Source organism: Orbicella faveolata, unplaced genomic scaffold (assembly GCF_042242905.1).
Source record: "Orbicella faveolata isolate gen_17 unplaced genomic scaffold, um_ofav_v1 contig_2, whole genome shotgun sequence".
Lineage (NCBI taxonomy): Eukaryota > Metazoa > Cnidaria > Anthozoa > Scleractinia > Merulinidae > Orbicella > Orbicella faveolata.
This window is the reverse complement of record NW_028301547.1, coordinates 28,793,051-28,808,403: the sequence shown is the minus strand read 5'-3', so window position 1 is coordinate 28,808,403 and position 15,353 is coordinate 28,793,051. Positions and strand designations below refer to the sequence as shown.

Below are 15,353 nucleotides of genomic sequence, written 5' to 3'. Positions count from 1 at the left end.
CGAGCACAGCATTTCGGTGAAACGTCAGAAGTTTTTTGGACACCTCACTGAAAACACATCATCTCAACATACGGATTACAGAGGTATCAATATTTTTCTCGTTAAGAGGGTATTGAGGGCATGGAAAGTATATTGTCTTAAAGAGAAATATGAATGGTTAAAAGGTTTTCACTAGGTCTTATAATTATTTTGATCTTTAAATCTTTTGAAGGGTTTTCAGACATATCGGTATGTGATAATGTCAGGGACGTTCGCCCGAAAATGTTCTACTCGATAGATTTCCCTCAATCTTCTGCTGCGCCGGACAGATAATTAATTACTTGTTTCAGAAATGGAAAAAAAAATGGGGTCACAGACCTCGTTTCAGAGATAAAGTGTGTGGAAAACTAGTCTGATTCTGAAAAATTGAAATGGCGCCTGTAAATCAGCATGGTGTCCAGGGTTTTTAGCTTAAAATATGAAAGATGAATCAGAGGAGGCAAAATATCCTAGCAATATTTTGCAAAAGTGAATCCGTTGCGTTAATAATTCCAAATGCTGTCAACGTTTTTACTTAAAGGGCTGTCCAAACGGGAAATGTTTAGCGACCAAACACTATTAAACATTGTTTGGTGACCAAACGTTTTAATGTTTGGCCACCTTGTTTGATTCTGTTTGATTCTGTTTTATCGTGTTTGATCGTGTTTGACTGTGTTTGATCGTGTTTGGTTGTGTTTGATAAAATTTGAAGGCCATCAAACATTCGATCAAACAACTTAAAACATTTCTTTTGTTCTCGTGTTTGATGGGCGGTGTTTTGTTCGTTTGCACAGCCGTATCAAACTTGTTTGGCGCGCGCATGCCTACCACGCTTGCTCAGCGGCTTGTATCCATAGTTTGATCTGTGTTTGATCAAACATATTTTAACCGTTTGGCCACTCACTTCAACATCAGCATGTTTGGTCAGCAAACAATGTTTGATGATGTTTGGTCGCCAAACATTTACCTTTTGCACAGGCCCTTAACCCTTCAAGAGGCATTAGAAACCGCCGCACAGATACGGAATTCGTTGACGATTTTGCAAAAATTCAAACTTGTAATCGATAGATTTCCTTCATTTTTTCCCTAAACGTGGAAGTTAAATCGGTAGAGAAATTGATATATCAAAAGAAAAATAGGGGTCACCGAACCGTCCTTACTGCGCACGTAAATTCACCCGCCACGTTATGCATCGATGTGCGCTTAGTAATAAAACCAGGGTATCTAAAAGATAGTAATGCTGCGGCACATTCTGTTGATAGTAGGGAGCTTAAGAAACCACGACGGCGACGCAAAGGACAACGTCGGTTAAAAAATGATCTTACATTTTACCTACGAATCTCGCGATACCCTAAAGTCATTTAGTTTGCCTCTCACTGTCAAAATTACCTGGAAACTGAATATGGAACACAGTGTTAAATTCGGAATATAAATTTAAAAAATTAGCCGTTGTCGTTCACGTTCTCCAGACAACGCAGAATTTGGTCATTTCACGTTGTTGTTTTGCAGAGGACAGCAAAGAAATGTACCAAGAATTATAACGCACGTGCACAGCCATTGTTCTGCTCATTAAACCTTTTGTTTAGTGACGTTCCCGTTGCCGTGACCGTCGTGGTTTTCTTAAACTCCCTACTATTTAACGCAGTGATTCATTTATCTGCGCGTTCCAAGACTTACATTAACTGTTATTTCTCAAAGTAGTGTCAAATCGTGGTGTGTCACTTAAAATCTGTCCTTGTATGCATCAACTTCATGCATGACGACGCATCGATGGCGAGGTGTGAAAACGTTTTAAAAACAAGTCTGCTTGTGTCAGTATGACCAAGTTCTCTTTCTGGCTTGTCTCCATTGAAATAAATGCTAAGTTGAGAATGTAGGTTCACTGTTTTATTCCATTGTTTAGCTTACAAGGAGACCATTCTTGCTAAGTTATTGAAACCGGTCATCCGAAATAATCAGTCGATATCATGATTTACCTGTCTTGGAGATTAATTATGATACAGTATTGGTCTAACTCAAGAACCTTTGGGGATCGATTTTATACACTTTTGTAAACAACCCGAATGGTTTCTACGGAGCGAAATGAGCAGCAAAATGTGTTGCTAGTTTTTAATTAAAAATTTCGAGGCAGCTCACTTTTGATAGCAAAGGCCGCAAATAACAATAACTGTCATTTGTGAGGAGCGCCAAATTTATTGACAAAGCTAATAAAGAAAAATTTATCGAGCACAATATTTCGGTGAAACGTCAAAAGTTCTTTGGACACCTCAAGCCACATTATCTCAACATACGGATTACAGAGGTATCAATATTTTTCTTGTTAAGAGGGTATTGAGGGAATGGAAAGTATACCGTCTTAAAGAGAAATATGAATGGTTAAAAGGTTTTCACTAGGTCTTATAATTATTTTGATCTTTAAATCTTTTGAAGAGTTTTCAAACATATCGGTATGTGATAATGTCAGGGACGTTCGCCCGAAAATGTTCTACTCGATAGATTTCCCTCAATCTTCTGCTGCGCCGGACAGATAATTAATTACTTGTTTCAGAAATGGAAAAAAAATGGGGTCACGGACCTTGTTTCAGAGGTAAAGTGTGTGGAAAACTAGTCTGATTTTGAAAAATTGAAATGGCGCCTGTAAATCAGCATGGTGTCCAGGGTTTTTAGCTTAAAATATGAAAGATGAATCAGAGGAGACAAACTATCCTAATAATATTTTGCATAAGTGAATCCGTTGCGTTAATAATTCCAAATGATGCGAGGAGCGCCAAATTTATTGACGAAGCTAATAAAGAAAGATATATCGAGCACAACATTTCGGTGAAACGTCGGAAGTTCTTTAAACACCTCACTGAAGACACATCATCTCAACATACGGATTACAGAGGTATTAATATTTTCTCTCGTTTAAGAGGGTATGGAGGGCATGGAAAGTATATTGTTTTAACGAGAAACATGAGACCGAACAAGGTTTCCTCAAGGTCTTATTTTGATGAGTTTTTAGACAACAGTATGTGATAAAGTTTACGCCAACACTTCGGCTATTTGACAAGCCTCATTTGCGATAAATTTTCTCAAACCTCGGGTACCTTCGTGTTCTTTTCACGAGGGTGTTCTTTTCATCTCTGCTGCCTAGGAAATTTGTCCACGAAAAAAATTTAATTTGCATTTTGAAAGCAAGCCTTGGTCGTGAAATTTGTTTGTCTGATGACACTATTCATAAGCGCTATTGTTGGTCGACTTGGTGGTAAAAGAACGGATTCCTGTAAGTCAAGAAGAAATTGCATTTGTTCTTGTTTCTCTTCAACATAACCCACTGTCTGAAGTATATTCTACAAATAGACCAATTTCGATATATTAAAATTAAGCCTTAAACAATAGACCTCAGTACGAGGTTCTGGGGAATAAACCCCACAAACTCTGTAGTTATTCCCCAGAGCCTCGTACTGAGGTCTATTGTTTTAGGCTGAATTTAATATACCGAAATTGGTCTATTGAAATGCTTAATTATATTGTCTTAAGGGCGGTCTTAAGAAATTCAACTGTGGACCTTCCAGTTGACTAAACTAACAGTATGTCGACATTCACTCAATTTTTGACACTTCCTGCGTTTCGACTGAAGAAAAAGGCAAAATGTCAAATGTGCCAATAATATCAAGGCGTAAAATTGGTCAAGTAACGATGATAAAGCATGTAATACCTGTCGGGCAATTTTAACTTGGCAGGAACTTGAAAATGAAATGAATGGAAGAGAGATTATTTAATTATATACGAATGAGCGCGTGTCGAGCTCGCAGTTGCAGCATTTTTTATTGCTTTCTCGGACCGACAATAATGATTTAAACTTGCAACGTACAAAAGTATGTAATCTAGAGCAAGATTCAGGATGAAGGGTAAGAAACTAAATCGCTCACCTATAGATGTCTTGTTCTCAAGGTAATTACACTCAAATTGTTGTTAGATATGAAATCAGTCCTCTGGTGGTCATTACTAGTAACGAAGCTCCGGCGACCCGAAGGGCGACTACGACGCATGAGAAAATGACCACGTCGCGAAACACGGCGGCCATACTCCAGCTTATAAAATTAGGGAGCTTAAGAAAACCACGACGGCAACGGCAACGTCGCTGAACAAAAGGTTTAATGAGGAGAACAATGGCTGTGCACGTGCGTCATAATTCTTGGTAAATTCTTTGCCGTCCTCTGCAAAACAACAACGAGAAATGACCAAATTCTGCGTCGTCTGGAGAATGTCAACCACGACGGCTAATTTTTTAAAGTTTTATTCGAATTTATCTTTTTGTCCTAGATTCAGTTTCATGATAGCTTTGACAGTGATAAACAAAGTAAACGACTTTAGGGTACCGCAAGATTCGTAGGTAAAATATAAAATCATTTTTTATCATATTTTTTTATTATATTCTACATCGGTACTATATAGACGAGTCTCTTCAGAGACTGATTAAATTAATTTGCGCTTTCATTAGATGATACGGCGTCTGCAGCAATATTTGAGCACTTTCCTGGTTTCTTTTGTCACAAATTTACAATTTGAAGAGTATTAAAGCCACTAACTTGGGAACGTTTTGGTCTGTCTAAAAAATACGCATCCACGGTAACGTTTCAGTTTTGCTCTAAAAAGGGAGAAGTGTCGCTAATTGAAAAATAACTGCCGTCCTCGGCTACATGGCATATAAAACTAAAAGCACGCGGAAACACAATATATAGCACTAACGATGCTAGAAGCATGCGTCTTACATGTCGTGTACTACCATAACGAAAACATGTGTGTGTCATCCCGTATACAATGTATCCTCCGCTTAAATATATAAAATACCAATCTCGTTCCCAGAGTCTTCGTTCTCCTTGACCAGCGGTCGGAAAACGAGAGCTCTAGGAGCAACCATTTCAGGGATGCGCCATAGATGCAGACTGCGCAGTGAAACCAGACGGGCAGAATCACCAGAATTCGGTTATTTCAAAATGGTTGCTCCCAGAGCTCTCGTTTTCCGACCGCTGGTCAAGGGGAACGAAGACTCTGGGAACGAGATTGATAAAATGCACGAACGCTAACTGATCTGGGCATGTCTATAGAGCAAAGTGGTTTTGTTCTAAAGAGAATAGTGCCACAAGGAGAGCAAGGGGTTTTCTGAAACAAATGTACAGCTTTGCGATGTTCATACTCAACCGGCGTAGGTGGAACATGTGTTATGTAGAGTAAACAAGTACCTTTCCCACCCCACCCCCACCACTTCCTTGCCTCTAGACTAATTAATTACTTGAAATGAATTAATTAAACAAACGTTAAAGTTTACACCTTAGCGCCTTAGTTCTTAGTTTAATAGTGCCTTAGTTCCATAGTGCCTTAGCGGGTGGCAGCCCCCAAAACCATGCCAATAGTGCTCTTAACACCAAAAACCAATCAAACCACACACAAAACTGGTTCACTTAGAAATATATTCCGTGCACGAACTTTTGGTCGAAAGCTTATTGGATAGTCCACTCATAGTCGGTAAAGGGACCACCTATCAACTATGGTCCATTAAAAAAGCATCATCTCCAGAAGGCTGATTATAGATTGAAAAATAACAGTTTAAAAGTTTTTTTCTTGTTAAGGGGGTATGGAAGTTATGAAGGGATACAATAATGTAAGGAGAAATCTAGTGAATTTCAATACACTTGGTGAAATGACCAACATCTTGACATTTTATGGCCATTTTTGTCTTCTATTGTTTATGGTCTGGACAATTGTTCACATGCTCTTCTTACCACTGAACATGTGAAAATTAGCACATTTTGCTGGCCATCCATGGAATGCAAGAAATTATATTGAGTATATTATCGTTTTGTAGAAAAACCACCATATTTTTTAAAATAAATAAATTAAATGGTGAGCGTTAAATAGATTTTTATTGTATCGTATTATTACTCTTAGCGAATTAAGATTTTAGATTACACGAGTATATTGCTATTTGTAAGTCGATTTTACTTCGGTTAGGTTGGACTCGATAACAAAATTGTAGCAATAATGGCCAAGAGAGCAAGTCTTGTTGATGTTTTCGTCATTATTATCATTGGAGGTAAGTAAAGACATACTAAAGTCAGCAATGTCCGTTTTGAGTTGGTCTGTCATTTTTTGACCTCTATCAGGGGTCAGGAAATAATCAAAACAAGGTTACTAAACACCAGGAATTGGTCGAGGGTTTCTAACTAAACGATTCCCAGATCATTAACTTCAAACCCGCGAAAGGTCTTCCGCACCACCTCGTCACTGATATACCGGTACGATATGTATTGAAAGGCACTTTTAAATACTTGGATATCAGCTTTTAAGACCCAAAGGCAAGAGGCAACATTAAACTTTTGCGGTCCGTTTTAAGCCTTTTGTAAACTAAAACGGGAGATGTTCAACACGATACAAAATGTGTTTCACATATTCTTCGGCAAACATCTTGTGTCGGCGCGAGACCGCTAAATTGAGTCAAGCTAAACGAAACTTTCTTTACTTGATAACGCAGTGAAGATCATTTCATTCATTTCTTTCATTTCATGTCTCCACCACAATTTTCTATTCTCATGTCCTTGATATATTCCTTGATGCAGTTTATTTCTTTTCTTAGAACCTCATATTTTACTTCCTTATATGCTACTTAGGTATTATGGTGGCGCAAGGAGAAAATATCTGCAACCTACCAAGCGAGACAGGTCCGTGTTATGCATATTTTCCACGCTACTATTTTGACAAAGTGGCCGGAAAATGCAAACAATTCATCTATGGTGGATGCGATGGCAATGCCAACAATTTCAAAACTCTTGCCGCATGCCAGAAGACTTGTGAGGACCCGCAAACGTGCCTGCTTCCCAAGATAGTCGGTCCATGTAGAGGATATTTTCCACGCTTCTATTTTAACAAAAGGGCTGGAAAATGCAAAACATTTATCTATGGTGGATGCGGCGGCAATGCCAACAACTTTGAAACTAAGATGGCATGCAAAAAAAGATGTCTCAACTAGAAAGAAAGGTAAGGATCGTTTATAAGATAGCATTATCGAATTTTTTTTTTCAGTTCACAACAACGTCGAGACAAGTAACCCACGCCGGCTTGAAGAAAACTGGTTCATGTAACTAAAGCTGGCCCTCTGTCTCGGGCCAATAAGATTTTAGTATAATGTGTGGCACCAACTCCTCTTGGTCCTTCTTATTTATATATTTTTAAGATTTTTTCACTACTTATATGACTGCTCTATCAACTTGTTTTCGGTCTTTTTCGGCACTCTTCAGTTTTCGAATCCTACGAGTTTGGTTGGAGTTTGGACGAACCAAATTACCCATAGCCAGCCGAGCCAAAGCAGCATGGTATGCCGTCAAAGCGTACTAAAAGTGAGTTGATAGTAGAAAGTTCCTCTCAGACCATAAAAGGTCAGCGACTCGATATCGCAGGATATCAGGACAGTAGACGGCTTCTGATTGGCTAATGGCGAATTTGTTATGGTTATTGCATTTCACTGAGTGGTTGTTATGTAGTAAGGTACAATATATGCCTTCAATTTTTTTCCAGAAAGTTTTTTTTTTCTCTCTCCACAGCATTAAACTGCGACGAGATTGCCTGGAAAGAAACCATTTTCCGTTAAATGTTGTTATACTTGTAAGGGATATGTGGTTAATAAAAAGGCACAAGGAAAGTCGAACTTGGTGTGAGATTTTAATTGCGTATCATCCTTGAGTACAGAAGTATTAAAAACGTGGACCAGATCCCTCAAAGAAAATTTGACAAACTCCTGCAAGTTTATCTGAAAATAAAAACGTTAACGTAATAGCTACCTAAAACTTAAGTTAGCGCAGGCTTAGTGTTGTAGTTCCGTTAAGAGTCACGGTCAGAAAAGAAAAACGAGCAAAGGTGCGATTTTATGGGACGTGCTGAAAAATTGATTACTCTCCTTGTTTGCTCATAAAGAGCTGTTTAAGGGACACTGCCACCATTTTTAGCATGATTTTGGAAATATAAATAATATACATCGATCGCTGGAAGCTGGACAGTAATGATGCTATTTTGTAGAGCAGAACTCGAATAATAATTAAAACCCATTAGGAAGCAAGGATGGCTAACGATGGCGAGGATGGAAACGGATTGCGATATGTTGGCTTTGAAAAAGCGCCGGGATGTCAGTTTTTCAAGGGTTCAAGTTTGGTTCGAAAATCGTTGAAATTTTGCAAAAATGTTACTTTCTTCAGGAATTTGCTTTTAATCATTTAGTTAGAGCTAATTAAGTTCTTATTACATAAATTTAGGGACCATTTCGTGAATTTATAACAGTTTTAACCAAATATAACGTGACAGCTTCCCTTTAACTAGATAAAATACCTGATTAAGTATGTACCCACGGGACGTCCATTAATTTCGAGGAATGCTCGTGGTCAAAATCAGTATCAAATTATCAAATTTCAAACCGAACCTTCGCTATCATTAACCCCTCTCGTGTCCACAAACCAAACTGCAAATTGACACGCTCAGGTGTATTTTCCTATCTACAGAACATTTCCCTTGAATAGCAAGAATTAAAGATAATTTTCGGCCTATAGCAAAATTAGGAAATACCGAGAAAAATTGTGAAAAAAATTTCTTGATAGAAGTTTAAATATCGGTTGCTCTCTTTTTTGCTCTCAAATAGCTTTTAACTAGATAAAATACCCGATTTAGTTTGTGCCACCGGAGTTCCTTTTATTTCGAGGAATGCTCGTGGTCGAAATGTCAAATTATTAAAATTTCAAACCGAAACTTCGATATCATTAACACCCCTCGTGTCCACTAACCAAACCGTACAGATACGCGCAGGCATATTCCTGTATACAGAACCGATTTCTCTTGAATAGCTAAAAGATGATTGTAGGGCTACTGCAAAATTAGCCTTCGAGCAGGCTCAGGTTGGAGCACAGACTTCGCTTCGCTCTTCGCCGCTTGCACGTGTGACTCAAAGCTGAGCCTAGTCGCAAGCTATAGCAAAATTCGTCAAGTTGGCACAATTCGAAAAAGGAGGAGCCAAAAACCTATTCGGTAACTATTTTCTATGGCAAGACTCAACAGCCTACAAAAAAAAAAAAAAACCCAGCCCCAGTTCATACGACGCATTTCTGCCGTGTCGAATTCAATTTAATTAAGAGCGGCAGAAATGCGACTGTGGATTCATACGTCGCACTTATGTCCAACTTAATTCAGAATTAATACTGTCGGGTATGTCGGTCAGCGGAGTATTCAATATCGCGGACGAATTAATATACTGTGACAAAGAACTTAAATTTTGCGAAAAATTATTCGCTAATGGGACGAGAAGGAGAAGGCTGACAATGCAGCAGTATGTGTTGCAATATGTTCGGGTTGCATTGGATCGAGAATGGCCAAGTTTCTTCTTTTTCTTTGGAGGGACCAAAATTTACGCATGCTCAAAACATTTACATAGTGTATGTATTAGATTCGACACGGCAGAAATTCGACGTTTGAATCGGTGTCGCATTTCTGTCGGATAATACGACAAGACCAGTCGAACGTGCGGCAGAAATGCGGCAGCCGGTTCAGACGTCGAATTTCTGTCGAATTGAATTCGTTGAATTGAATTCAACACGGCAGAAATGCGACGTATGTACTGGGCCTCAGGAATTTAAATTATCGCGCTTTTATCTTAAGGTAAAGGTAAAGGTAAAGTCTGCATGCGAGCCAAGTGGCCCATCAGGCCGGAGCTTATCCCGGTTTCTGTAGCATCAAGCGAATAGGAATATTTAGGTTCGCTGGTACCCATTTATACACCTGGGTGGAGAGAGGCACTGTGAGAGTAAAGTGTCTTGCCCAAGAACACAACACAATGTCCCCGGCCAGGGCTCGAACCCGGACCGCTCGATCCGGAGACGAGCGCACTAACCATGACGCCACCGCGCCTCCCCTTTATCTTAAGTGGAAAACCTATAAATAACTATTTCGAAACGAATAGAAAAAATAGAAATCAAAAAAAGTGTAATTAAGGACACCTCAGTGCACTGTAAACCCCAAATACATGAGCATTCTGTAATATTAATACAGCAATAAATAAGATGATGTCGTCATGTACAAAATTCTTTGTGCATGGAGGCAAGTGTGTACGGGGAGAAACAAGGGGCTCGAGGAACGAAAAGCTCTGCGCATATGATTTCATCCCAAGAGCATCGGATAGAGCGAAACTCGTGATAGTTAGAATATAATGAAAAAATCGAAATATGCCATTAACAGCAAACCAACGTGCTACAAATAGTGACAGGTAGACCATCGATCCCGTTACCTTATGAAAACCAGCAGTATATATTGCAGGTCGTAGTCCACACCTGAAATTGACACCATCGAAAGACAACGCAATGAACATTCATCATCTTATCTTACACCACGAATAACAATAACCTCCTTAATGACACTCAACATGGTCATCTACCTCCAAATTTTCTCAGTCCTCATTTAAGCACCCATTTAATTCATCATTAATCTAAAACATTCTTGAGAACTGCTTGGGTTATAAAGGACATTCTCGTGTGGAGGGCATCGAGGTCCTCAAGTGTGCACTTGAAACGTTACGCTGATAATTTATGCCACTGTTATTCTCCTAATAGACAATTAGAAGGTGTGAGAACGAAGCAACTTCCAAGTCTTAGAATAACTCCAATTGTGTTTTCTCGCCTTTTGTCAATAAAGCACCAAAAAAGGCCCTAATGCTCCATAAACAAAACTTGGGATTGTGCAGGCTAATATAGTGTGGCATGGAGGTGACGTGGATTTACGCCTTCTTGGGTATCTTTCTTGCAGCTTTTTTGGATAATAATTAACACTACGAAGTAATGGCGGTTAAAACACTATACATTTGTTTGGGGTCGGACATTCTTCCTTCTTGTTTCAGGTTTTATTACAGGACGGAATTTGCTGTGAAATATCAATTACAATGTGGGACTTACATTTTGATTACCTGTTAGATACATTTTCCGATAACACCTTGTAATTGCCAAACCTTTTGACAACCTGCATGACCTCTCTAGTCAGTCTAGTAGATTTACAAAACGAATGTCTAGTGGAATTGTCGGTGCGTTTGAAAGTAAAATCATTATTTATACTTTCTTGATCAAACAGTCCTGTATAAACTGTTTGATCGTACATCCTATATTATTTCAAGCTACAAATGTACTTGTAATATTAAAAAAGCGATAAGGATTCAAGAAACCTCTCGCGTTTGGAATACCTGTTTAAGCGCTTGGCTGATCACTGCTCACATGCACTTGTGAATAGGCGGCGAATGCTAACGGTGGGTAAAGCTAAAGGAATTTCCAGCTCAAATGATTTTGCTGTCACGAGCTTCTAAAATCACCGAATACTTTGTTCACGCGCAAAATGGTTATTTTCATCACGTTCCAACTACAAATCGACAAAATTTAATTTGATTGAGCATTTGATAAGGCGAGAAGCCGCACTTTGACGAGATTTACAAATGTTCTCAAATTTCTTGTAATTATAAAATCCCGGTGACGGACAAAACACTGACCCCTAGTCGATGGACTACCCTAATGGACTACTCAAATGGACTACCCTAAAATGGACTACCCCTAAAAAAATACTATTTCAGATGAGTGGTATGGTAAGAAGCTGTGGTTATATACTTACACTGCACGGAGGATGCTGTTCTTTTCGTTCCGCATCGCTTTCAGCCACCATTTTGAATAACTATACTGAATAAAACAACCACGGTACACAAAAAGCGTAGACTCAAATCAAATCAAATATTCTGTGGACAACTCAATCATGCTCCCGTGTGATTCAGTAGCTCAGTCTTTCTCGAACAGACGAAACGATCTTCAGGATGTTACTCATGATTTGTTTTGCTTGTTTTGTGCCGAAAATTATGGCACAGAAGCAGCTAGTCTTCTGGTTTTTTCCTCAGTATATCAAAATGAAATAGAAATGGGAATGAGGATAACGCTATGGAACAGCAAGAAATTCCAACGACTACGCTACAAAAATTAAGAGTGGAGTGGAAGCAGTGGTATTCTTGGCTGGCCTGGACTATAATTATGTGGAAATTTACGCGTTTTCTGTTCAGCGGTTGTTTTATTCAGTATAGTTATTCAAAATGGCGACTGAAGGCGATGCGGAACGAAAAGAAAAGCATCCTCCGTGCAGTGTAAGTATATAATCGCAGCTTCTTAACATACCACTCATCTGAAATAGTATTTTTTAGGGTAGTCCATTTGGGTAGTCCATTAGGGTAGTCCATGGACTAGGGGTCAGTGTTTTGTCCATCACCTAAAATCCCTGGAAAGTTTAAATCTCATTTTTGAAAATCAATCACTCAAGATACTTTTTAGAAAAATATGAGTTACTGGCCAAATTGGCCGTTGACGGCGAGTTCTAAGAAATGTGTTAAATGTCTATTCAAATTAATTACGTGGCAAGGCAAAATAAGCTCAAAAATATAAGTAACATAATAGTAGCCTTTGTGTGGAGTTAGAATAATATCAACCATTTTAATCCTATAAGTAATCAGGCAAGAAGTAAATTCTGTGATTCAGTACACAAGTATCAACAGAATAATTTCCTTTCGATTCGACCTCTAGAGACGTAATACCTTCTCAATTAATGGAGGTGGGAGTGTGGTAGAAGCTTGCTGCAATTTACGTAGACCTGGGTGTGGTACATATGAGCAGAGCTAAACTGATGATAGATTCTGTGGAACATTAACTGCGGTTTTTATTTTCTTTACAAGAACCGTTATCAAGAACAGCTTAGTATTTTATTTTGGTAAGAAAATTTGTTGGTATTTATGCTTCCCTGCTCCGTTTAGGTTTGACTTGGTAAAAAAATTGCAGCAATAATGGCTGTTAGTTTCATCATAATCATTATCTTCGGTAGGTAGGATGAACACAGACTCCAGACTGCCGTGAAAACGTACCCTCAGATCTATTTATTACACAGTAAAAACCCGCCTATAGAACCTGTTATGACCTGCGATACAAAAAAGGTAACAAAAACTAGCCAGACCACTGGCAGTGATATAAGTCCACAATACTGTACCGTAAATGATTCAATATAAAGGCCTCACCCATGAGTACAAGTTGTTTTATTTTAAATAAAAATCAAGAACCTGATTAAGAACCACTGCCTATAATTATAGACCAAACACCGGCACAAGGCGACAAATCGATTTCACTCATATTTTGCCCATAGATTGGCACTAGTTAGAAAACAAGCGGACCATAGTTAGTTTCTGCTAATACAGGAATTTTTTTGAAAGAAATTTGAGAAAAAACGATTTCTCCTCAATTGAGCTTAAAATCTACTTCCGGTTATGCTGGATTCTCTGAATATTTGATCGTATCGCACACGACACAACAGCTACTTGAGAATCTTTCAATGATTTCTATATTCAACTCAGGGCTTCATGGTACGACTGAACGAAAAATAAAATAAATCGAAGTTACTTTTGAGCCCGATGCGAGCTGGAACAAGGACGCAAAATTTGACAATGTGTTGCAAGCGAATTATAGGGGTCTTAAAGCACTAAAACATCGCCATATTTTTCTATGGGCTATAACTTTAAATGTCATGAAAACACTTTCTACGGGTTAACTATACACCCACTTGTTTGAACATGAAAAATAATATCTCTGGGCAAATGTTTTCAAGTAGGCCGCCTTGGCCTGTGTTTCTCATAAAGTTTTGTCCTAAATTCGCCGTTGGAATGTAAACAATTGCGTGACGCGGCCAGCCACAGTCACGAAAGATGTCGGGTCCCTCGAGAGATATCAAGGCACAAAAACGTCAGAGGGAAAATACCCAAAAGCCAAACGGGTCGAACGGGTTCACGTCGGATCAAAGAACGTCCCACTCGTGTTAATACTTTTTACCTGTATGAAAACATTTTGACTAGCTTCTGATTTTTCCAGGCTTGTGGATTAAATATTGCAGCATTGTTCCTGGTATGTTTAATAAACTTTGCTTCCAGCTACCGCAAAATGTATAGCCTGCGAACAGGCTCCCGGCGAGAACGGAAAAAATTTCGCCGGGCGCGAAACAGAAGAATTCGGAGAGCAAAGCGATCGGGGCGGGGACAGGGGAGCCTGTAGACTTTCTTTTTGATGTGCCTATCCGCCCTTGGTGATAAGCCTGTAACAAATCAGTCAATGAGGTAATTAGACCTGTCAAGAAGCTACATTTTCGGTAATCGAGCTAATCAAATAGCCGGGCCGGGCGTCATAATATAGAGTGCAAGTAAGCAACATGTTCACGGAATATTTCAAACTTAACTTAGAGAGCTTAAAACATATTTTGCAATACTGAAATGAGCCTAAAGAAATTATAAACACATGATAGAGGTGTCAAACTCTGCGAAGCGACAAGGAGATAACGGCGGAAACTCCGGAAACCCTGCCTTTGACCTCTAAAAAAAATTGCTATAGCACCGCCAAACGGCTCCACTCCACTAGCTTCTACTTAAAATTCCTCCTCGTAACAGACCATAAAGTACTCTTCAGAATCACTTGTGAAATAACGAGAGGTCGAGAGACCGAGACTTAAAAGAGAACGGCAAATGCACTATTGTAACGAACCGTTGGAGTCGTATAATTTTACAAAGTCTGTCAAATATTCATCTCAAAGATGTCAACAATCAGCGATTTAACCAATCATATCATGATACCAGGAACTGGTATCATAGAACAGCGGCATCAATAGAATGTCTACAGGCTCCCTCGCTTCGTTCGGGCTCACTGGGAGCCTGTTCGCAGGCTACAAAATGTAACGCTAACCGATCAAATAATACAAGTGATTAGAACTAGTACAGGCACAAATGGAGTTGGCCCATCAAATCTCTTCTCCGAGCATGATGTAGCCCAAGTGTAGCCGTACCATCACCCTTTATGGATACGGCTTCACGCAGGCTAAGCACGCTGGCCTATTTTTTAATTTTATTGCATTTTTCGAACATTCAAAAATCGTTTCACAAAAATCGTTCGACAACTTTTATTCCTGATGAATCACCTTAGGAGGCAAAAATGTTGTGATGTTTTCAGCAAAAGGGGCCGGCGGAGCTGCGCCCAGAGACTGGTACTTTAATTTAGATCGACCACTGCAATCTATATTTCTCTACCAATATTATGACCTGCAAATTTAAAAGACAGGTAACAAATAGGATAATAATACGTCTGAAACTGTTACTACATTGAACAAACAACTAATTAAAGTAGAAAAAGTAGAGCTTTTAACAAACGTGTCCCAATATGATTGAAACGCATACGCGTACGCATATCTCTTTCTCGGCCAAATTCTAGAAATTCGGC

General features: G+C 39.0%; 1 protein-coding gene across 4 annotated transcripts; it reads left to right on the top strand.

Moving 5' to 3' along the window:
• LOC149112732 (kunitz-type serine protease inhibitor bitisilin-3-like) lies at positions 1-7,705 on the top strand. 4 transcript variants are annotated; one of them, XM_089290676.1, is made up of 4 exons: positions 1-83; positions 6,016-6,097; positions 6,672-7,038; positions 7,602-7,705. In XM_089290676.1, exons 2-3 carry the CDS (start codon positions 6,046-6,048, stop codon positions 7,028-7,030), a joined length of 411 nt encoding a protein of 136 aa, XP_089146802.1. In that variant the 5' UTR covers positions 1-83; positions 6,016-6,045; the 3' UTR covers positions 7,031-7,038; positions 7,602-7,705. The 4 variants fall into 4 exon arrangements, with proteins under 4 accessions (XP_089146802.1, XP_089146803.1, XP_089146801.1 ...); XM_089290677.1 differs by lacking the exon at positions 1-83 and adding an exon at positions 2,252-2,320; XM_089290675.1 differs by lacking the exon at positions 1-83 and adding an exon at positions 2,768-2,905.
• Positions 7,706-15,353: the final 7,648 nt, after the last annotated feature.

Coding starts and splice junctions, on each gene's coding strand:
- LOC149112732 (XM_089290676.1), top strand. CDS start 6,046: ATGGCCAAGAGAGCAAGTCTTGTTGATGTTTTCGTCATTATTATCATT. Junction 6,098..6,671: donor CGTCATTATTATCATTGGAG/GTAAGTAAAGAC, acceptor TATGCTACTTAG/GTATTATGGTGGCGCAAGGA.